Source organism: Cercospora kikuchii (assembly GCF_019650295.1).
Source record: "Cercospora kikuchii DNA, contig_00004, whole genome shotgun sequence".
NCBI lineage: Eukaryota > Fungi > Ascomycota > Dothideomycetes > Mycosphaerellales > Mycosphaerellaceae > Cercospora > Cercospora kikuchii.
In genome coordinates, this window is record NW_025408585.1 from 160,684 (window position 1) to 183,375 (window position 22,692).

Sequence of the window (22,692 nt, forward strand, 5' to 3'; positions counted from 1 at the left end):
AAACCAGCCCATGGCCTACCTAAAACTTCGTGGTTGCGGCTCGAATTGTTGCAAGCTCCACAAAGCCAATTGTATGAGGACTATAGAAGAGTACACAGAGCGCCTCTTCGCCAGCTTAATTCTTTCTGGCATGGCCATTCAGCCATACTCATGGTCTCACGCAGCGAGGCTAGCTACGCGCTGCCAGCGCGAGTCCAGATGCCATGCGAGACCCTCCATGGCTGACCACGAGCTGCCGGGCCGCGGCGAACATCTTGTTATGGCTGAAGTCTCGTACGATCGCGAAGGAAGTCAAAAAGGCGTGACAGCAAGTAACAGGCAAGAGTTCAAAGCCACCAGACTTGCGGCTGAGAGCCGACCACATGGCGAGCAGACGCTATCCCGGAAGGCTTGTTGTTGCATAGGGATAAGATTTCCTTTCTTCGCATCCGCGTTGGAAGTCGGTCTTGCCAACGTGCCACGTTGTTGAAGAGTCTTGAGGAAGACTGCCAAGGAGTCTAGCCCGTTCACGCTCGGTGCCGACAAAGCCAAGCGGCAGGTGAAGACGAGTAGTAGTGCCTGAGGTGTCTGCCAAGCGTCTCATGTACTTCTAACTTCCAACCTTCCTTTCGTCTTCGTCTGGCACTTCGCCTTCGGAATCGTGGACTGTGGTTGGTGGACCTTCGCAAGTTTCCAGTGCAATCCAACACGTTTATAGTCCTCAATCATCGACTCCCATCTATCGTCACCTCCATTCTCCTTGGCCTCGGCCTCCTCTTCCTCCACTTCATCAGCTCCGAAGTTCCCAGTACAACCCAACATTATTAGTCCTCATCCATCGATTCCCATCCACCTTCACCTCCATTCTCCTCCGCCTCCGCCTCTTCCTCCTCGACCTCATCATCCCGCTCAATCCCCACAAGTCTCTCCTTGACATCTCCTTCAGGCATCTTGACCCTCGTAGCAAATGCTTCGCGGACAGCCTTGTTCGTGCTCGTGTCCCAGATCTGCACAGAACCTTTGCTTCCCGCCACAGCCAATCTGAAGGCGATCTCCTTATCCGGAGCAAAGTTTGCAGAGAAGACTTTGCCGACTTCGAGGTCTCGAGATGTGACCATACTTGGTCCGGATTCTTCTGTGATGTTCCACAACTTGACAGTCTTGTCTGTTGATCCCGTGGCGATGAAGCCTGGAACGGCTGGGTTAAGGGAGAAAGTTGACAGTTCGCTCTCGTGGGCTTGCAGTCGCCAGAGCGGTTTGCTCTTCTCTGGTGTCGAAGGTTGTTGTCGAGCGTCAAAGCAATGCAAGACACCGGACTCCGTGCTGACGTAGAAGTTGTTCTCGTTTTGAGGATCCCATTTGATCTGTTCGACGTCGCTTTCCACACCCCAACGCGGGACTTTCCCGTCTTTCACTCGCATGTCTGCTGCTACGATCGTTCGGTCGTATGAGCCGGACAGGAGGATCGCCGATTGCGTTGGGTGCCATGCGAGGGCGCACACTTTGTCTGTATGGTGCTCGTACGAGTGAGCCGCCGTGCAAGTATTCAAATCCCATAGCTTGACCGTCTTGTCCGCCGAAGCACTTGCAAGCAAGTTCCTGTGATTTCGGTTTGCCGCCAATGACAATACAGCATCGACGTGATAGTTCTCATTCGCCTTCTTGCTCTTCTTCTTTTTCTTCTTAGGTGCTTCCTCTTGCTGCTGTGAGCCCTGCCCAAGCACAGCATTCGGATACATGCAGTCCACGATATCCAAGTCCCACAGCTCAATGTCCGGATCCATTGTTCCCACCGCCGCGAAGTTGCCTCCCTCTCCAGCGTCTGGTTGTCCAACTTTCATCCCGATCCATTCTACGCAGAGTGGCACAGCAGGGAGCATGACATCGTGGTGAACATAGAGGTTGTCAGCTTCGTCTTCATACACATAAACCTCCAAATGCGCAACCTCGTCTTCTATCCTCGCCGCCAGCACCATGTTGTCTGTGGGCAAAATTTGCAGCTCTTCCCTCTCTTCATCGTCTGAAGCTTCACCTTCCGGTAATGTCAGATACGGATCCTTCTCTCCATCCGCATGATATGCCAGCGCCTTGATGTTGCTGAAAATGCCGTTGTTCCCCTCTTCCTCCTCTTCTGCATCTGGCAGATCTGGTTCGTCATCGTAGTGCTCCATGTCGTACTCGGCCAGATCATCGTCTTTGGCAATATCATCATCATCGTCACTGTCGCTGTCATCCTTCTCGATCTCTTTCTTCGCCTCTTCTTCCGTGACCTCGCCAATATTGACTTTGTTGAGCGACTCTCTCGCCTTCTCCAAATCGTCTTTCGCATCGTCCAATTCGAGCTTGGCCAGCTTCGCGATTCGCGCGTACTCTTCGTCGTCCATGTTGTACTTCGTTGGGAAAGCCGCCGCGTGGCCGCGGGGCACCCATGCTGTGGATGTGATCATGGAAGACATCTTGGTCAGTATGTCAGAATCACAAAGATGTTGATTGCAAGTCCAGCTCCATCGTCCTGCCTCTGCTTTGACTCTCCAAAAATTTAATGTGGAGCCTCGAAGCTGGACCCTGGAACTCATCGGCCTTCGGAGAAACTGCAACAGCGATGTGCACGCCAGCATGTGATCTCGTCTCGACTCCGGATCGACAAGGGTCATGAGCACTTATTGTCCCAGGCACTCTGATTACTGGACTAATCGATCCAGCCCGCCTCAGCTGATACATATCCCACTTCACCTCACCTCGTCCCTCACACTCCACCACATATACATAAGAAACCCCAGCGACCTCGAACCCCAAAATGGATCCCCACGCGCACATGGACCACGGTAGCGGCAGCAACATGCCGGGCATGGACCACGGCCACATGGGCCACGGGTCCCCCGACGAGCCTATGATGTGTAATATGAACATGCTCTTCGCATGGGACACATCGAATCTCTGCATCGTCTTCTCCAGCTGGAGAATTTCCGGCGCGTGGTCTCTGATCTGGTCGCTGGCTGCCGTGGTGGCGCTTACAGCAGGGTATGAAGCTGTGCGGGAGGCGAGTAGGAGATATGAACAGCAATTGGAGAGAAGGACTGGTGGACGTGAGTATTTCCCAGATTTTCATTTCCGCTCTTGAACTTCTGTTTCCATGGTAAATGCTGTGCAGAAGGGGTGGAAAGAACACCCACGATTTGCTTCTATCAGAATGATGATACTCCAGAATCATCACATTCCCAGATCCTTCCCCAAGATAGCTCCCTTCACTTCTTTACTTCTTCGCTTCTCTTCAAAACCATTTTAATTTTCTCAAAACAATGAGATACTTACCCATCTTCCCGCAAACCAAAAGTCACCCTCCCAGAAACTGAAACCGATCCATCTACACACTCCGTCCCCCACAACGAACGAAGCTCACTCCTCTGGATCCCAGGAACCCAGTCTGTTTCCGAGGAGAAGAAAGGGAAATTGGTCAAGGCATTTCTCTATGGTATTCAAGTGTTTTATTCGTTTTTCATTATGTAAGTCCTGGCTTCCTGTTGCGGAAGTGAGCTTCGTACATGGAGGGTGATAGGGGAGGAGAGAGATGTGCTGACGTGGAGATTGTAGGCTTCTGTTCATGACGTACAATGGCTGGATCATGATTGCTGTAGGCGTGGGAGCTACTGTTGGGTATTTGATGTTTAGCGGAGCGGGGAATAGCGCTACGAAATCGGCAGCGTGTCATTGAGCGCAGGCGGCAAGCTAGAATGCAGCGCAAGCGAAGGTAAAGGCAGGAGCACATGACTCATAACGATGTTTGAGATCCGCATTGCATATCGTACCGCAGAAGAAGACAATAGAGGGCGATGATATACCACACAGACTACAACCCCCTCCACGCCACCTTCGCAACATGATCCACCCTCTTCCTCGTACTCTTCACAAAACCCAAATACCTCAAATCCGCCAACGAACGCTGAAACAACGCCATAGTCTTCTCCTCCTTATCCTCTCCCTCCCCTCCCTCATCATCCCCAATAACCGCCTGAAAAGCCTTCCACAAATCATGCACATTAATCAAATTCCCCGACTCCAAATAAAGCTGATACAAAATCGCCGTAGCAGGCTGCGTACCCGATAACGTCGCCTCCTCATTCGTACCCGGATCACAACACTCACAATCAAGATAATCGTGCGGAGCAGCGAGAGCGCGTTCCACAGCGTGTCGGGGCCGCGGCATGAAAACTTCTCTATATGGTGTTCGAGAATCGTAGACGAAGATTTCGTGGAGGGGGAGTTCTTTTACGCCGATGAGGTGGTCTGAGAAATAGGTTTCGAGGAGAGTTGAAAGGCGGCGGACAAGGGCTGTGTAGGCTGCGTCTTGTTTGGAGAGGGTGGATTTTTGTTTGCTGAGTTCGACTTTTTGGGCGACGACTGTGGTTCGGAGGGTGGAGTTTTTGATGTCGTCTTCGCTGCGGAGGGGTTTTGTGGAGGCTTCGTTTTCTGCTGTGAGCGATTTGAGGGAGGTTTCGATTGTGTGGAGTTCTGTTTCGGCGGAGGAGGATAGGGAGATGGTGCGGAATTGCTTGATGACTTTGAGGGCTACGTCCGAGGGCGACTTGCGGAGGATCAAGAGGAGAGATCTAATCAGTGTCGAGTCGGTGAGCTTGCCAGACATGGCTTGGATGTAGAGGCTCGGCTTGGACGAGAGTTGAGTAGACGGCAGGCATGCTTGGATCTTTCGAACCGCTTCTGTTGCTGCCATGGTACCTGCAAGCGATTGGCGCCCGGCCGCGACACTCTTCTTTGCGAAGTCGAAAAGCGCTTGGTCTGAGTCGAGAAGCTCTCGCACCTGCTCCGTCTCTCCATCATCGAGCAGTTGTCTCGCATAGTTACGCAGAGTTGGCAAATTGCGCAAAGCCACAAAATGATCTTTCGGGACGTCTCTGAACGTGATCTTCGGGTCCAGCAGCAGGCTCGTCGCATTGGCATAGTAGTGTGACATATAAGCGTATCGCGTAGCCTGCACCAAGCTGTCTATGCCTTGGATGTAGTCACTTTGCCGCTCCAGTATCATTGACGCCAGGTTTGGGCCCAGCCAGAGCTCTGATTCCGGACTGGTGAGCACTTCGAAAACTTGCTCGACTTCGTCTGTCGACACTGCCGCGTCGAATAGCTTGCCATCGAGAGATCTGATCGCAGCCGAAGAGAGTCTCTGCTGCAGGAACTCCACCGATGTCGCCACATTCAGCAGGAACGCAAAAGTAATTCGATCCTGCCAGCATGCCAGGATTTCAATCAGTTCAGACAGCAGGTCGCGATCAAAGGCTTCAGTGTCTTCAAAGGCAATCACAACTTGCTGTAATTTTCGCTCCTGCACGTAGTCGTACAAGATTTGCAAATCGTAGTTTAGTCTCTTTGGACCCTTGCGAGATGTGGTTGTCTCTTCCAGCTCATCGCCATCGTCGTCCGTGGTTGTCGCCGAGGTAGCCTTCTGGTTGATTATCTTGAGCAGTGCTTTCAAATTCGATCCAGATCCCGATGCCAGTGATACAAAGCATCTCTTCGTCGCTGCATGTGTACTCAGACTGGAAAGTTGAGAGGCGATGGAATTTCGCAAAGCAGAATTCGGTCCAGCGAGAATAAGACCTGTGGGAATGCGAGTGCGACTCTCAGCCACAGAAGACTCGTCCAGAAACTCCGCGATCTCGTTGAGTGTAGATGAGTTGATGGTATCGAGTCTCTCGTTGATGCGCTGCTGTTGGGCGCCCCAGGCTTGGTGGTATGCTTTCTTCCTCAGACTCCAGGATGCTTGCAAGCCTTGAGGCTCTGTGCGTCTTCTCTTGGCTGACCTGTCCTCTTCTGGCTCGAAGACATAGCACTTTTCGTGTTCCATGATTGCATGAACAACAAATGGCTGGGGAGCATGAAGACAGGAAGTTGAGGAACGCGTTTGGAGACGCGCTTTGACGAGTTGTGATTGGTCGGCTCTGCTTGCAACAAAGGTTGTGCATTACATAATCACACTTGCTGCCCTGGGCCGTGCGCCGACGGTGCAACTCCTCTGTCTTCTGCCTCTACTCAATATTTGCATACATATTCTGTTGCATCTCTCCGAGTATCGAAGATTTCTTGCTTTCTACATATCTACCTGCTGGTGTATCCCTGTATTCTGCCCCGTCTTCAGGCTACCAATTTCAAGGTCACACACGTCCTTCGCCACAGCATCTTTCAGGCTCAGAAGACCGATTAGCGTTTAGGGATGAGCAAAGAGAAACCCAATCTCTAACGTATGCACAACCAGACTTACTGCGCCTCTAGTCTTGCCGGCCTCAAGCAGAGGTGAGCTGCTTCGCAATGTCAACTCCTCCACGGGCTGGTGACCTTTCCTCATTGAAGACACGACACCCGTCCGCTTCTGCTGGATGTATTGCTTCGCCCTCCTGCCGTACTGCGTGCGCTTTTCGCCCGACAGGCCTTGACACCCCATGATTCGCTGACAGGAATTTCACATGAAGCTGTAGCTCCTCAAGTCGTCAGCGACTTCTCGCTTCGCTCATCCTCCAGCGGGGCACCTGCATATCAGCACGAACAGCAAAGCGGCGACATCACTGCCTCAGACTGCGTGTCAATTCAGCTGTGAAATCAAAAGACAGCACAGCGCACTATGGTGTTTGGATTGTAAGTTTGAAGTCGAGCAGATGCCAGTTTTCTTGCCACCGCTGGAGCGTGTCACATTCATCTAGGCCTCGTACTGATGGCTCCAATTCCCAGACTTGACGCTATATTCGAGCTTGTGCGGCGGAACGTTGATGCTATGCCCTGGCACGAAGTCAAGCAATGGCGACCATTCTCCATCGACGCACTGGGACTCGTCACCCTACTTGGAGCCGAAGAAGCCAACAAGGCGCTTGGCACATTGGAGCGACGACGGTACACCGAGTATCTCCCATTCCTGGCGGCATTTATCATCGCTGGTGATAGGTTTGCCGATGAGCAGGCCGGCCACAGTCTCTATAATATTACCGACGGGATAACTACGACAGAGCTCAAGGGATTTTTCACTCGTTGGCTCTCCTCTCAGAGAGTCCTGAATGCTACTACCATATTTCGTTGGCAAGTAAGCAAAGAAACTCGGAAGATCGGACTCACGGATTTGGTAGCTCCGCTGCTGTCATTTGTTGCTGTGGCCCCTTTGCTTGTGTCGACTATTCTGGTAAAATCATTAGCGGTCTCCGAAAGAACTAGCTAACCATTCTTAGATGGGCGACTGGTTCGGCTTAGGTAATGCATGCGCTATCGTATGCTCTATCTTGGTTCGAAGCTTCATCCTATGGCAGCGTCGCCGTGCTCTGGACTCGGTTGCAGCTCCAGAGACTGTCGTTGATGTCCAAACGTCTCTGCAAAGTGAAAAGCTACCTCGATACCGTGAGAAGAGTCTTCCATCAACGCCGAGCACGCATAGCTCGCTGGAATCTGTTAGACAGCTCCATCGCGAAAGTTCAGCACCCACCTCGGACGACATCGTCAAGTTGTTGGTCACCCGGGCAGACGGCAAGATGATCACGATCTATACTCCTCGGCAAATTCTAAACATCTTCGTCCGCGAGGCGAAGCTATCTCATCCGCGGACTTATCACTTGGTCAGATACTGCGGATGGGCAGCTTTCGGCGTTCAAATGTGCATCCTCGGCATGGCCTCACTCTTCACTCAAATTTATACCGTGGTGCTCTTGGTTTTCAGCACATGGGCGATGTCCCATTCCTTCGATTTCGACGTCGGCCGGAAGAAGTCCACTGCCGTAGCCGAGGATGGCACACTGAGCGAATATATGAATACTCACTTCGGCAACAAGCTTGAGGTTGAGCAAGAGAATCCATGGCATGGCGAGGGAGGCGGCGTGGACAAGAGAATGCACGCGTACGTCCGCCTGCAACCTACCGACAGACAAGAAGCTATGTTGAAGCATTGGTCAATGCTGCCATTTGAGGGCGTGCCTTGGTATGACAATTATTATCAGGCCAAAGTCGACTACGCTGCAAGCGTTGCTAGGGTGCCGTTGAAGCCGCCTTTGTTGTCAGACCCTAGCCAGCGGTCATCGACGACTCAAAAGTAGCGATACGCCTGGTTTTTTGGAGTTGGGTTTTGATCGGGATACCGCTTTCGAACTCATTTTGTTCAGGAGTTGCGGTTGTCTTTGGAACTGTACGACAGTGTCTGTTAGTCGTGGGGTCACCAAGTTGGAAATGTGAAATACGTCCGATGCTGACGTACTCTTAGATAACAGTAAATTCTGCGGCGACGACCAACGTGAGTGGTGATGTGACTAAACAAGGACGCCGATCAGAAAGCCAGCAACATGACGAGATCCGGGCAGTATTGAGCATACCTCGTAAATGGGTGGCATCCCGCTGAGGACTGCTCACAAATATATCAATCTGCCGAACCCACAACTTCGAGGATTCAGGTGCCCATCAACGTGGCTCCGACTTGGAGCGTACACGATGAAGGCTTCAATTTCTACTGATATGTGCAAAGGCTTGATAGGCAGATTCTGTCAAGTCATGAGAGCGGAACGTACAATCTCTTCAACGACGTGCTTGTCTTGTTACACAGACCCCACACTTGGCATGGTATGACAGATTTCCGGTCGATGACACAGCTGAATTGTGAGGCTAGAGCTCAGCTACTCCCCTTGCCACAGCCCACAAAGTTCACAAGACATACCATACCAAACCACAGCCTCATGCTCGACTACTCAGCGCGGCGTGTCTCTTTTAGTGACGATGAGGAAATCTACGAACCCAGGAATGATGATGACGACAACGATGATTTCGGGATTGACACATCTGCAGAAAATCCTGTACATCATACGGAAACGATGTCGGACCCTGATGACAATAGGGTATACATGGACATTCTAGCGGGCAACAAAGAGCTACTTTCTGGGCGTTGCGACTCATGCTCTTCCTTGGGATATGGAAAGCTCGTGCCCGAACGCTGTCCAAAGCCCAAAGCTTGCACGCGCTGGAACTCTACGGACGCGGCGTGTGGTGCGTGTTGGATTATTCTGCCTCGAAATCCGAAACTATGTGATCATTGCCAAAGATGGAATACAGGCAAGCATTCTTGCGGAATCGCTCGAGCTCGCAGCAGACGATCTGTACATGAAATATTGGAGAACAAAGGCTGCATCCTGTGTCGTCTGGTTGGAACAGCTGTATTTGATAAGATTAAAGCCGCTTTGAGTGGTTGCAAGTTGACTGGCCTCGAGATCGAGCTCACTGGCCCGTTCTACAAGGACCGACGAGAGTATCGCGCAATTCGTGATGGACCCCAAACCCTCACGCCCGTGCAGGAAATCGGCGGGAAACGTAAGATCAAGTGTAAATTCCAGGCTACCTTTCACGATGATGGTGAGAGAGTCCGCGATAACACAATCTTGATTCCCCTCGAGCTCTACCATCGATCCGCTCTGGGTGACCTCCGAAGCGTAAAGCCGTGGCGCAGTCCGAATATCGATCTTCGAAGCTTGCTAAAAGCGATGGCGACTTGCGAGGCGCACCATGCTGATGCATGCCAACCTGACTTGCCTCCGCTGCCTGAGGGGGTACGTCTAATTGATACTGAAGAACACCGCCTCATAAGGCCAGACCCAAAACAAGAGGTCAACTTCGTTGCTTTGAGCTATGTATGCGCCGCAACAACACAGGAATATTGCAGGAAACTCAGCATCGCCAACACACTGACCTTCGAGGAGCCTGGAGCATTGAAACGACAAGACTATCCACGCCTAATTTGGGATGCGATAGTGTTATGTGCGGATCTGGGCGAGCGGTACCTCTGGGTGGACTGCCTCTGCATTATCCAGGACGATAAAGAGGAGAAGCTTCGCCAGATTCAGGCCATGGATAGGATATACTCATGTGCCAAGTTCACAATCGCCGTTACTGCTGATTGGCACCGCGACGTTGGCATCCCTGGTATCCGCACTCGACCTCGAAGCTCTTGGTGGGAAGAAGAGTTGTCCTGGGGCAAATTCAAGCCCTTCATGGACTTCAATTTCGCGACAGACGTCGGCAAATCCTACTGGAACCACCGTGGGTGGACATACCAAGAGCAGTGTCTGTCTCGCCGGAAAATCTTGATCTCTAACCATCGATCTTTCTTTTCTTGCCAGGAGATGGACTTCCAAGAGAATCGAGGCCGGAGAGTCTTTGATCATGCCGCTGTAGACGTCCGCGAAGCTCCGCCTACGATATGGCTCGAATGTTGGGACGATTACATGATATCAATCGAGGACTATACCGCTCGCAGACTCACTTATGATGCAGACATTCTACATGCATTCGCCGGATACACTAGAGCGGTAGCCATGCAGCTCGATACCAGGATTCTATTTGGTCTACCAGAGCGCTTCATAAGCAGGGCTTTGCGCTTCGGGTCCAGGGAGCCTTGCACGCGCAGGAAAGTAGTAGAGGAAATTCCATCTTGGAGCTGGGCTGCTTGGTGTGGCATGGTTGACTTCGATGCTGCCGGTCCGTATCTTGATCGGAACGTCCATGGCTGCTTGGTCCGCTTCGACTATTCGGACCCCGAGGAAGGCATCGTCGAACTCTGGGACGAGGACTGGTGGTTCTGGGATGAAGACTTTCCAGACGATGATCAGCCTTGCGATGCTGCATGTAGGTCAGATCATTCGCCGCTCCTGTGGCCAACACGACCCTCGTATGATTGGCGTGAGTGCCCACACAATCGAGGCGAGATGAAAAGCCATCTGCAGCTGGATGAGGAGAAGAAGATCGTTGCCACCAGGCACCCTGGTTCTTTGGTATTCAACACTACCCTCGCGCAGCTCTTCCTAGAATCGAAAATTACGGTGCCAGGTGGGATGATCACAACGCCAGATATTACCATACATGACAAGTCTGGACACATGGTTGGCATTGTCGACAAGAACAATAATCATCCGGTGCCTGACTGGGTCGATGCTTCGAAGCAGTATGAGATAATTATTATCGCAGCTGGAATCCTCGCTCCAGACACACGTGAGTCAAGGTACATTACAGACTCCCTACCGGCAAGACTACGCAGTCTCTGGCTTGAACCTCCTGATGGACAGCGCAGAAGTCCATGGGTCCTTTCGGTCATGATTGTAAAGAGGCTAGACGAAGACCCAGACGTGATGGAGCGGCTTGGGACGGGCTTTGTACTGATGGAGTTCTGGAAAGATTGCGAGCCTGTTTGGGAAACCGTCGTGCTTATGTAACGCAGACACTTGTCTGGTCACTTGTGCCTGATAAATATTTGGTCTATCAAAATATGCCTCTCGCGCATGCCGAGGGCCTCAGTCCTCAAATAGCATGCTAGCCATGCTCATCCTCCGTGAGTCCTGGACAATCCTCATTCATGGCCTGCTCGCTTGCATAGCGATACTTGCACCAGAAGCAGTAGTGATACTTCTCACGAAGAAACGCCAGTATCTTCTCCAGCCTCTCTTCCACGGGCAGAGCTTCAAATTCGTCCAATTCTGCATCTTCTTCTTCCAGATCTTCTTCCACCTCATTTCCATACGCCAGATCTTCATCATCATCAGCAGTTGTGTAGTCCCTGTGCCGTGACAGACTTTGGTCCAGATCATAACGCATACGCCGCTCCCTTTCCTTCTCAAGTCTCTGCTTGACAAGAGGCCGCCACAACAGATTCACAGACCGAAGTGGCAATTCTTTCTTTGCCGACTTTCTGGGCGTAGCCTCACTCTCGCGCACCTCAGCTCCGTTCTCCGCACTCGCCACATCCTCCGTCTCGAACCCCTCCAGCGTTCTCATAGCAGACCACATCTGCCCCTCAAACCTCTTCTGCTCAACCTCCGCCCGATTCCTCTCCCGATACTCCTCGGCAGTAAGCTTAACCCTCTTCTCCTTCACATCCATCGCCTCCGCCGCCTCCCGAATTTTCCTCTTCCGATCATTCTCCATCCCAATCCCACCTCGATCTTCTTTAATCTGAACCTCAATCGGTCGTGTTCGTGCACCTTCAATTTTGCCGAGCGCGCCACCTTTAAACCCCATTTTTGCCATCATTTTCGCGCCTTTGTTGGAACTGTCGAGTTCTGTGGCGAGAGCAGTTTCGAGTTTTTGACGTTCTTCTTCAGCGCGTTCGGCTTTGGATTTGACTTTTCCGCGCTCGAGGGCTTCTTTTTTGAGGCGTGCTGTTCTTTGGAGGGAGGTTTCCTTTTTGGCTGGGGTTTCTTCGAAGGTCATGTTGAGATAGTCATCTTCTTCGTCGTCGGCCATGATTGCTGCAATGGTACCGCGGGTTCGCAATACCCAAACGAAGCTGGCAGCAAAGATTGGCAGATTCTGCTACAGACTATGGTCTTGGAATAGTGAACGGAGGCTTGATTCACCTCACTCGCAAAGTACAGCTTGATGCTGCCAAAATTCGCAGCACGTCACTGCCACAGCTTTTGGCCGTGTCGGCTCCGTCTCCGATCGGCAGGCACTCCCGCTTCCTGCCTGACGGGTGGCCGACTTGCCTTGCAGCTTCGCAACCAAAGCGACGACGTTTCCCCCACTCTCCGCAAATGCAGTCCAGACCGCCAGCAGTCTTCTTTTCCATCGCTCGATCAACCATCAGCTCGACATGGGCTCACAACACGCCGCTCGTGTTCAGCTTCGCACCAGACGTCATTTGTAGCAGAAACTGCAGCATTTCGAGGACGATTTACTTGCTTTGCGATCCGGAATTGGTCCGTACAAGTTCGCCGAGCCATTGACAAAGCATCACAAAGCCAGGCCCGGCGATCACCCGCAGGCACGCCTTCGGTAATGCACTTATGCATCATTATAAATTCTAGTAAACATACACTCTCAGCTAGTGTGGTGGGTTTCGTGCGGCTAATACACTGCTTTCGGGCATTCTGAATGCGCGTTCTGGCGCTGATGATGCACGAAGCTTCGGTTGCGTGTTGATGGTGCTGTGAGCAGCAGGAGCGCTTGCTGCAACAAGAAAGCTGTATAAGAAGCGGAACGGCCTGCTTCAGCTCATTGCCCCCACTGACTACTTTTGCTTCTTCCTCTCGCGTACACTTACTACTCCCTCCCAAACAACACAGTAGAAATCACTCACAATGGCTCCGAAGATCGCCATCCTCTTCGTAAGTGCTCAACAGCACCCCACTTCAACTCGCTTCAGAAGAATGAGCTGACCACGAGTGTCTAACAGTACTCCATGTACGGCCATGTCACCAAGCTGGCAGAGGCTGAGGCCGAGGGCATCAAGGCCGCTGGCGGCCAGGTCGACATTTACCAAGTCCAAGAGACTCTGTCCGACGAGGTCCTGGGCAAGATGCACGCACCAGCAAAGTCCAGCTACCCAGTCCTCACCGATCCAAAGCAGCTCGAGCAATACGATGCTTTCCTCTTCGGTATCCCAACCCGATACGGCAACTTCCCAGCACAATGGAAGGCTTTCTGGGACCGTACTGGTGGCCAATGGCAGACTGGTGCTTTCTGGGGCAAGGTATGCCATCCTCGAAATTATTATAGATTTGCAAATGACATACTGACGTGAAACAGTACGCCGGTCTCTTCATCTCCACCGGCACTCTCGGCGGAGGCCAAGAATCCACCGCCATCGCCGCCATGAGCACCCTCGCCCACCACGGTTTCATCTACGTCCCATTGGGCTACAAGACCACCTTCGCCCTCCTCGCCGACCTTTCCGAAGTCCGCGGTGGCTCCGCCTGGGGTGCCGGAACCTTCTCCGGCGCCGATGGCTCTCGCCAGCCTTCAGCCAAGGAGATTGAGCTCGCTCAAGCTCACGGAAAGCAATTCTACGAGGCTGTCGCTCGCGTCAACTTTGCGTGACTAGATGGCAGCGCTGCGGGGAAGCAGGAGAATGGCACAGCAGGGACGACCACCGCTGCTGCAGGGAATGGAACTTTGAAGTCGGAAGGACAAGCATCACAACAGCAAACACAAACACAACAACAGAAGCAAACAGGTTCATCTTCTGCGCCGCAAGAGAAGGATGATGACGGCAAGGGACCTTGTGGTCTTCCGTTCAAATGCACTGTTGCTTAGATGAACCAAAATGATACCAGAAGAACTTATGACAATGATAAGAGATGAAGCTTCATGATAGATTTCGTGTTTCATTTCTAGAATATCCCATCGCTTCCTGTTGTGCCGACACCAATGTCGTAAATCTATATCCCAACCCCTCTAGCCATGCATACATATCATGTGTCTATCGTAAATGTCGTTACCAAAACGGCAGGTCTCGCTATTCAGCATAGCGTCCTACCCAAGAAGAAACCCTAGATCCCATCACTCCATATCCATATCCTCCTCCTCTTCATAAATCTCCTCCTCCTCCTCCCTCTCATCAAACTCCTCCCGTCTCTCAAACCTCCCAAACTGCACTTGCTGCACCTGCATCCCACCACCCAACCCACTCTCATGCCCCAAACTCGGCTTCTCCGGCAAATTTCTCAAAAGCTCCCCCGTCGCACCCAACATCTCCAACGCCCTCTCAATCCACCCGGCTTTCCTCCTACTAACCGTCAACGTCCAACGAAATTCATTCAATCTACAAGCATAGAAATGGCTTTCCTCTCTGCCCGGGGAAGTCGTTTGTAATAGAGCGCCGAAAGTCCCGATGAGAGCGAAATTGGAGGAGGAGGGAAAGTACCAGAATGCGTTCAAGTGTTCGGGTTTGAGGCGGTTGACGAAGTCGAGGGCGGAGATGAGGCGGGTTTTGGCGGCGGAGCGGCAGATGTAGAGGAGGTAGGGGTCTATTGTGCTTGATTGTTGTTGGGTGGTGGAGGTGGAGGTTGGAGGGGTGGCGCTGCTGCTATCGAGAGATTGCACGATGCGGCGATGGATGCTGATTTCTGTTGCGAAGTAGGCGAGGTGGAGGTAGCCTTGCGGAGAAAGCGTGCCAGGTGTGAAACTATCCATTTTGCAAGATGCAGGAAGTTTGGCGATCCAGTCTTTGAGTTTCAATTGGACAGGTTTTGCACGATTGAGGACGAGTTGTGTTGCGAAACGGCCTGCTTGAGCGAATTGCGCTTTTGCTGTTTCGCTGTAGAAGGTTTCGCAGACTTCGGCCATGATTGCTGTGAGGGTGATCATTTGCATGAAGACCATGCGGCCTTTGGTGGAGTAGGAGTCGACTTCTTCGGAAGAGGTGTTGGATGAGTCGATGCTTTCGTCAAAGTCGTCTTCGGTGGGTTGGGGAACGTTCCAGTCGGAGGCGTTGATGTGTGATGGGCGGCCGTAGATTACGGCGCTCCATTTGTCTTGCATGTAGAGTGCCCATGCGAGGCGTTTGCGGAGTAATCGCTCCCAACGTGGTATTGACCAGTCGGAGCAGTCGAGGTGGAGGCCAATGTCCTGGCCGAGTGCAACGAGCTGGACTGTCAATGTCCATGTGCTGGCCTTTGCCCGTTGCAGTAGCAGAAGTCCTGCTTGCACAGCAGAGATCTTTGGTCTCTGCATGGCAATCGTCAAGCTGGCCATGGCGATGTATTCCAGTCTCGTGACATCTGGCTTTGGATGTGAAGCAAGTGCCGGGTCATGTTCCCACCAGACAAGTGCCATCAAGTACATTGCAGCGAGTAAAGGTGGGTTGAAGTGTCGGTCGCCATGTCGATGTCGATCGAGGAAGGCCTGCTTCTGGATGATCGGGTAGCTGGGATGCACATTGCGGAAGTAGATGTCGATGAGAGCAGGGCCATGACTACCAACGACCTGCTCAATCTCCTTCAATGCACGAGCTTCATCATCAGGTATCGCAACACTGGCATCGTCATGCGTGCTAAAGTACTCGGTGCTCGTGACTTGACGAAGCGTGCCGAGCCGTGACTGGGTCTCGTTCTTGTCATTGAACGTTCCCAGCCCTATTAGAGAAGCATCCAATGGCGTCGTCTGTCCCAAATACTTGCAGTGTCGATGTCTTTGCAAGCTCAATGACTCGTCCACTGCAAAAGGCTTCCGCATCGGGGGCTGACTGGACACCGGTAGTGAGATGGGTTCCGAATGAGGAACAGAGACGGCCCTGACAGCAGGAGGAACAGCGACTGCTTTACGCTGAGCGACAGGGCTACTCTTCTTCATGGGGCTGCTGCTATCGTTCTTCGATGCATCGTCCGGCGCTTTGCGCTTCCTGGGCTGTGCGTTCTCCACAAACGTGCATTCCTGTTTGTGGAACTCGCAGAGAACGCATTTGCGGTTCTCTTGCAGCACACACTTGGACTTGCGGCGTCTGCAGCCGTCGCAGGGTCGTTCTCTCTTGGGCTTGGCAGGTGGTGTGGTGCTTTGGACCTGCTTCAAAGCCGGGCGGTTTTCCTTGCCTTCCCCGGTGGTCTGTTGTTTGGGAGAGGACCAGGCGGCAATGGGGCGAGGAGAAGGTCGTGGGGCCATGAGGGCAATGGCGATCGCTGTAGCCATGTCCGCTCGAGTGGCGGAGGGCTTTGACGTAGTGTGCTGATAGGTGAATATGTAGATAGGCACGACAGGCCGCGCTTGGCTATTGTCAGCAGGACGATCCAGCAGTTGCACGGCGCGATATGCAGGAGCCAGGTGTCAGTTATCTCCAGATCCAGTGCGGCGAATAGATGATCGCTTATCAGTAGTGACCAGTGCAGCCAGCAATAAGGAGGAGCGCAGTCCGTTCGAACCCGGGGATAATGGCCAGTCCGAGCAGCACTAGTTAGGCGTGTTCAGCAGGACCGCACAGGGCGGCGAGAAAGATGAGATGATCGAGAGTCTTTGGGGTCATTTGGATGGAAGAAATGCCTCGTCAAGACTGCAGATCGCTGCCTCGACACTGGCAACAACCACGAAAAGACGCAACAAAACAATTTAGTAAATGCCTCAGCACCAGCCAGAAAGAAACGCAGCCGGAGAGCACGCGAGCGCTGTGCGCGGGCGAGAATAATAACTCTGCGCAGTCTGACCCAAGACCTACCACCTACCACCTACCACCAAATCTGACGTGCCTTGACCGGCAGCGATCTTTGAGAATGCTGAACACAAGCGCAAACTTCCATGGAATGTGTTGCGTAAAATCAGCTTTCCATTAAGTAAAGAGAAAGTCGAAAAGAGGTACACGAGGAAGGGTCAAGAGATAAGAGCACGAAAGGACCAATGAATGAGCAGCACAATCGAAAAGAGTTTAGTGGCAGCTCGAAATTGAGCCCAGCGACAAGGTGCCGCGACTCTGCGACTGTGGAGGATCTGACCTCACACTCCGCCAATTCGTCTGTCACATGTCCAACCCTTTTGCTGCAGAAACGTCCATTTTTGCCTTTTGTCACATGCTGTTCCGCCAGAATGGAGTTGTCTGGAGTCATCAACTTGTGACTCCAGCTTCAATCTCCGCACGACACGTCTCTAAAATGTAATTTTTCTTCACGGCAAAAAGACGGCCGGGATGACCTGGGGATGATGACACCCGTAATTCAGACCCTGAGGTTCTTGTGAATTGTTGGATGTCGTCCCAGAACACCCGACCCGAGACAGACGAGACAGGTCAATTGCTGTATTTCGGATGCAAAAACTAGGAACAACCTATTCGACTTGGCAGGAACTGTTCATCTCATCCTGGGGTGCTAGCGACGCGGCCGCTCTCACTGAAACCTCGTGGCTGACATGGAGTTGGCCGGGAATAATCAGATACTTCTCGGCATTTACAGTTTGGTGAGCTTGTCGTACTACAGTACTCCTTGAACCAAACGAAAAAGCGCGGAGTCACATTTGTGCAATGGCAAGAGCACTGCTTCCACTACTGCTTTCCTCAAAGTGACGTTCAAATACGTCCCAGCATGATGGCGCAATAATTCGGTCTCGCAGTCCTAAGCTAGTCGTTCTCTACAATACTCACCGCCTCGCAAGTAGCTCCGACCGCAGTATAGGCAACACTATAAGCACTGAAGCAGGAAGCCAAGTCCGAGCAGACGCCGAACGGAATTACAGAGGCAGAACTGTCTTTACACTGTCATGAAGGATTTGGTAACATTGAAGCATTCCTCATTGATTTCACTCAGTCAGTACTGCTCGCAAAGCTTGGCAGACTGCAATATGCGTTCGAAGAGCAAAAACCTACAAGAAGGTACGTGAAGGTACCAGTATGCTCGGACGGCGAGAGCACTGTCTTCACAGCTGCGTTCTTCCCTTCATCAAGAACAAGCCAGGCCCGGTGAAAGGTAAAGCACTGCAATGCTACTATACGAACAGCCAAGTGATATTTCGCATATGAAGCACGCTGGGCCGAGTCAAAAGGTGAGGGCTTCGAACGAATGGATACGAAAAAGTCGGATTTTGGTAATGTGGTAGGACTGCAATGCCTCTTTCTCGCAGGACCATCTGACCTCACTCTTCTTGCGCTCTGTCGCGCCTCCATTCCTATTGATCTATGTCTTCGCGGCTGACCAATGCATACTTATCCGACACAATCGAGATGACGACCACTGAAGAGCACAAACGTACAGGGCCAGCTGCTTGCTCCCATCGACGTCTATCGAACCCCAATGAAACAACTTATCTGGGTCTGCATCGCGGACCAGATGCAGATCCTTGTGCGTTGTCGCACATGCCAGTCCAGACGTTCGCTGGTCGTCATCCGCCTCCCAAACTCCCCACGGTCGTGACAACTCATCGCCAGTGCAAAGCGAGTCCGATGCTGTCGTCGCTCGTTTTTCGTGTGCCTGCTATCTCAAACAATGCTCCTCGTTCTCTATTTAAAAGGATGCATGATTCCCTGCGGCATAGATCGAAACCTCTCCCGGCCACCTCAACGCAAGTGTCATCTACAGGATCTGCTGAACTAGTTCTGCTTGCTCAGTCGCTTCAGATCGACGACTTGAGAAGGCAGCCATTCCGCTGCTACAGTATCTTCAGTCCGTTGGAGGAAGAGAGCCATCTCCTGCCAACACGCCGGAGGAATTTTCGCACGCTATGCCGGCGTTGATCACGAGCTCTTAAATCCTTGTTCGCGACCTCATCAGACGCTTGTGATCTTCCTTGTTGCAATTGATTAGATGTTTCTAAAGCTGGATGCTGATCTTTGTCAGATACTTGTGAATTTCCGAGCTGACCTTGATCTGATATATGTGGCTCATCGCGCTCGTGCTGATGGAGTGCTTCTGTTTCTTCCCTTTGGCGTGTATCAGATGCTTGTAGTCTTCGTAGTGCAGAAATGTCCGCTCCGATTTCTCTCAACTCTTCCTCAAACGTGACGAGGTGATCACGGACATACACAGAATGGTTTTCCTGCCCCGAAACTAGCCGCTTATACATCTCCTCCGCCTCCGGCAACATTTCTTGGATGGCGTAAAGGCAGCCCATCGCGTGGACTGCGTCGAGCGTTGACCCGTGATCAGGCCCAAGTATCCTTTCAAAGCCTTGTAGCGCTCGCTGAAACATCCGCTCAGCGTCTAACAACTTTTCTTGGCCACTGCAGGCATAGACATTTCCGAGGCTGTGGGCAGTGTCTAGCGTTAACTTGTGGTCCAGCCCGAGTGCTATCTCTCGCCCCTGTAGAGCTTGCCGAAGCATTTTTTCTGCTTCCGCTAGCTTGCCTTGCTTTCTATAAAGTACGCCGAGGTTGCTGATAATGTCTAGAGTCGAGCTATGATCTGGCCCTAATGCCTTTTCGCATCCCTGTCGTGCTCGATCGTACATTCTTTCTGCCTCGACTAGCTCGCCCTGGCGCACGTGGAGCGTACCGAGATTATGAACTACCTCAAGCGTCGATATATGTTCCAGTCCCAATGTCTTCTCGTAGCCCCTAAGTGCTCGGTTATACATCTTCTTAGCCTCTCCTAGCTTGCCTTGATCATCGTATAGCATGCCCAGATTATTTACTATGACAAGCGTTGATGTACGTTCTGGCTCCTTTTCCTGCCCCTGCAATGCTCGGTTATACATCACTTCTGCTTCTGCTAGCTTGCCTTGATTGACGTAAAGCAGGCCGATGTTGTTACAGGTACTAAGCGTCTCCATATGATCCGGCCCTAGTTGCTTTTCGTAACCCTGCAACGCTCGGTTGTACATCTTCTCTGCCTCTACTAGCTTGCCTTGTTTGACGTATAGCAAGCCAAGACTATCGACCGTGGCCAGCGTCCACTTATGATTCGGTCCTAGTTCCCTCTCTTGCCCTTGTAGTGTTCGATTGAACATGTTCTCTGCCGCTCCTAGCTTCCCTTGGTCGTAGAAGAGGTTGCCAAGCCGAAAGAATGCCCAGCATGCAGGATCTTTAGCATTTGCAAGCGCACTAAGCTGCCTGTTGGCATGATTGATCAAACGCTGTTCAACCAGCCACCACTTGTCTGAATCAGTCGATGGCACCAAGGCCGCGACACAAAAGAGGGCCGTCCTTGCTAGATCCTCATCCAGCTTGGTGTTGAGAACTTCCCGGGTCCACGAATGTACGCAGCTATGCATACTGTAGCCACCCTGTTGCGCACGCGTTGGAGCATTTGCCTCCACGATGCCATGGTCGCTCAACACTCGTACTGTATTGTGGAAGTCAAGCTCATCGTGGACAATTTCTTCTAGCCATGCTAGAGAATGCTTGCCTGGGTAACAGAGGAGCCCAAACCAGATGTCTTCGTTGTCGAAGTATGCCCAGAGTCGGAGCAGCTCGGCCGATGGCTTGTTCCTTTCCTGAATCTGAGCAAACGAAATTTGCCAAGTTGAGTATAACTTACGATCTTCGTACGAGTCAAGGTACGGGCTGGTATCCTGCAGCTTCGTCCATGACGCCTCGTAAAGATGACAGTAGTCCGCAAAAGTGATAGGCGTTTGACGCAGATAGGCACCTGCAGTGGCTAGAGCCAAGGGCAGCCCATCTAACTTATTCGCGAGCTCGATTGCGCCGGAGTCTACAGCTGATGTCAGTGCTGTTCCTGGAGCGGACGAGAACGCTCACCATTCAGCAACGCGCTTCGTTCAGAGTGATATGACAATATGGCCAAGCTGTCATCCAGTGATTCTAGCTTTCGAATCTGCATGCGCTGACCAAAATTGACTTCTGAGGATCGAGTTGTGATTATCAAGCAGCCCTGGTAAGACTCCGGAAAATAATCACGTAGATTGAGCGCCGAAGGATCTGCGTTGTCTGGTGTTTTGGGGTTGTCGTAGTTATCGTAAATGATTAACCATCGTGTGTTATTTGCCAGGCTGAGCCACCACTTCACAGCAGCGACAGATTCGTCGAGATTCGAGCTGTTGGCTGCCAGGCGCATGGCATCGGCGGAAGGGTGCTCACGGGCAATCCGCTTTGCAACTCTTGCGAAACTTAGCTTCATACTGTCCTCGTCTTTGGCGTTAATCCAGAATATTCCCGAATAATCCTCTCTGTGTCGTGTGGCATAGGCGATGGCCAATTGCGTCTTGCCAATTCCGCCTAATCCATGAAGGGTAACACTTCGTCGTGCGCCATCAGTTCGCAACGCCCTCTGTATGTCTTGCAACTCACGTTCTCGAGCTACAAAGTGCGGAGTTTCAACGACTTCAGCAAGTGCAAATGTAATTGAGAACGTCTCGTGATCCGTACCTGGGCGAGGTGAGTCTCAAGGATACTCTTGCAAGTCTTAACGAATGGACTTTTGTGAACACTACCCACCTTTCCGAGCAATTTCGATTTCGCGGTCCAACCTCGCTCGAGCGTGACGCCTGCCCTCCCCGTATATGACTGGCATAGACACGTCGAAAATTCCAAGAAGCGAATATATCATATCTTCTTCTTCTTTCGTCTGCCGCCCCTCTTGCCAGGAGAAGCGCTCTTGCTTAGTGAAGGTAGATAAGGTATTGCCACGAAGCGCTGCGACAGGGATGTTCGTGATGGCACAAAGCTGCGCCTCCAGGCTAGTCTTGTCTCCGAGTTTGAGACCATCTCTAGAGAAGAATTCGACAGAAGCAGGTGCAAGAAGCTCCTGGAGAGTCCAGCCGCGTTGAAACCACCTGCTCCTGCGGAAGTCTTTCTCCCAGTCTCCAGAGTCCCTAACTCGCTCCTTTGAATCCCGCGGAACGTCTGAAAGAAAGACATAGCACTTCTCCGCCTCCTTATACCACCGAAACATCGAGTTGATCGCTTTCGGAAGCTCGAATGGGTCGTTCTTGTTGATGCAACATGTGTCAATCCAGAAGTACTTGATCCCATCGCATCGCGCCCTCCACGCACAGAATCTGATCTTCTCGAAACCAGGCTTGTCCACACCACTCTCCTGTTGCATGTCATGAAACGAAACTTCATCCCCGTCTCCACCCCATGTGTGCGAGAGGATCGCGTATCGACGTGGGATCTCGCTTGCGGGAAAGTCTTTGGTGAGTCGGAACCTATCGCTATCGTCAACTTCGAGGAAGCGCATGCTTTCGTTGTCTGGTCAACTCATGTCACAGTCTTGATAGCAAGACGTGCAGAGTCGCGTCAGTTGCCAGCCTTGAAGGATTCAGCTGAGAACGCCGCCACGGCGCTGAGGCGGTGCAAGGACGAATCATTGTACAGCAGTCGCCAGGAATACAGTCCAGCAAAAGAATCAGAATCAGAGCAAAGGGTGTTCAGCAACGGATCACCGCAAAGGCAGTAGCTCTCGAGGACTGCTATAGCGTATGTCCTGCTCACTTTGTTCCTGCAGGAGCGAGAGCATCACCAGGAGCAGGAGCTGACATCAAAGCGCTCGTCTCCACTCTCCACAAGAAGCTGGGGCGCCAAGCATTCGCACGGCCTCGCTGATG

General features: G+C 52.0%; 9 protein-coding genes across 10 annotated transcripts; 4 read left to right on the forward strand and 5 right to left on the reverse strand.

Moving 5' to 3' along the window:
• Window positions 1-803: 803 nt before the first annotated feature.
• CKM354_000629700 (rRNA-processing protein PWP1) lies at window positions 804-2,435 on the reverse strand (the record flags this gene model as incomplete). Its single annotated transcript, XM_044801605.1, has 1 exon — window positions 804-2,435. One exon carries the CDS (start codon window positions 2,433-2,435, stop codon window positions 804-806), a length of 1,632 nt encoding a protein of 543 aa, XP_044657540.1.
• Window positions 2,436-2,776: 341 nt separating this feature from the next.
• CKM354_000629800 lies at window positions 2,777-3,691 on the forward strand (the record flags this gene model as incomplete). Of its 2 annotated transcripts, none has more annotated exons than XM_044801606.1 (3): window positions 2,777-3,065; window positions 3,314-3,482; window positions 3,571-3,691. In XM_044801606.1, the coding sequence occupies 3 exons, from the start codon at window positions 2,777-2,779 to the stop codon at window positions 3,689-3,691; spliced, it is 579 nt and encodes a 192-aa protein (XP_044657541.1). The 2 variants fall into 2 exon arrangements, with proteins under 2 accessions (XP_044657541.1, XP_044657542.1); XM_044801607.1 differs by having other exon boundaries at window positions 3,395-3,482.
• A 135-nt stretch (window positions 3,692-3,826) lies between these two features.
• CKM354_000629900 (uncharacterized protein) lies at window positions 3,827-5,839 on the reverse strand (the record flags this gene model as incomplete). Its single annotated transcript, XM_044801608.1, has 1 exon — window positions 3,827-5,839. One exon carries the CDS (start codon window positions 5,837-5,839, stop codon window positions 3,827-3,829), a length of 2,013 nt encoding a protein of 670 aa, XP_044657543.1.
• A 771-nt stretch (window positions 5,840-6,610) lies between these two features.
• On the forward strand, window positions 6,611-8,060 carry CKM354_000630000 (uncharacterized protein; the record flags this gene model as incomplete). The annotated part of the gene is made up of 3 exons (XM_044801609.1): window positions 6,611-6,624; window positions 6,718-7,159; window positions 7,206-8,060. The coding sequence occupies 3 exons, from the start codon at window positions 6,611-6,613 to the stop codon at window positions 8,058-8,060; spliced, it is 1,311 nt and encodes a 436-aa protein (XP_044657544.1).
• Window positions 8,061-8,690: 630 nt separating this feature from the next.
• On the forward strand, window positions 8,691-11,213 carry CKM354_000630100 (uncharacterized protein; the record flags this gene model as incomplete). The annotated part of the gene is made up of 1 exon (XM_044801610.1): window positions 8,691-11,213. The coding sequence occupies one exon, from the start codon at window positions 8,691-8,693 to the stop codon at window positions 11,211-11,213; it is 2,523 nt and encodes an 840-aa protein (XP_044657545.1).
• Window positions 11,214-11,310: 97 nt separating this feature from the next.
• Window positions 11,311-12,240, reverse strand: CKM354_000630200 (uncharacterized protein; the record flags this gene model as incomplete). The annotated part of the gene is made up of 1 exon (XM_044801611.1): window positions 11,311-12,240. The coding sequence occupies one exon, from the start codon at window positions 12,238-12,240 to the stop codon at window positions 11,311-11,313; it is 930 nt and encodes a 309-aa protein (XP_044657546.1).
• An 836-nt stretch (window positions 12,241-13,076) lies between these two features.
• On the forward strand, window positions 13,077-13,815 carry CKM354_000630300 (flavodoxin-like fold family protein; the record flags this gene model as incomplete). Its single annotated transcript, XM_044801612.1, has 3 exons — window positions 13,077-13,103; window positions 13,172-13,468; window positions 13,525-13,815. The coding sequence occupies 3 exons, from the start codon at window positions 13,077-13,079 to the stop codon at window positions 13,813-13,815; spliced, it is 615 nt and encodes a 204-aa protein (XP_044657547.1).
• A 462-nt stretch (window positions 13,816-14,277) lies between these two features.
• On the reverse strand, window positions 14,278-16,401 carry CKM354_000630400 (uncharacterized protein; the record flags this gene model as incomplete). The annotated part of the gene is made up of 1 exon (XM_044801613.1): window positions 14,278-16,401. One exon carries the CDS (start codon window positions 16,399-16,401, stop codon window positions 14,278-14,280), a length of 2,124 nt encoding a protein of 707 aa, XP_044657548.1.
• Window positions 16,402-18,837: 2,436 nt separating this feature from the next.
• CKM354_000630500 (uncharacterized protein) lies at window positions 18,838-22,325 on the reverse strand (the record flags this gene model as incomplete). The annotated part of the gene is made up of 3 exons (XM_044801614.1): window positions 18,838-20,837; window positions 20,885-21,511; window positions 21,581-22,325. The coding sequence occupies 3 exons, from the start codon at window positions 22,323-22,325 to the stop codon at window positions 18,838-18,840; spliced, it is 3,372 nt and encodes a 1,123-aa protein (XP_044657549.1).
• Window positions 22,326-22,692: the final 367 nt, after the last annotated feature.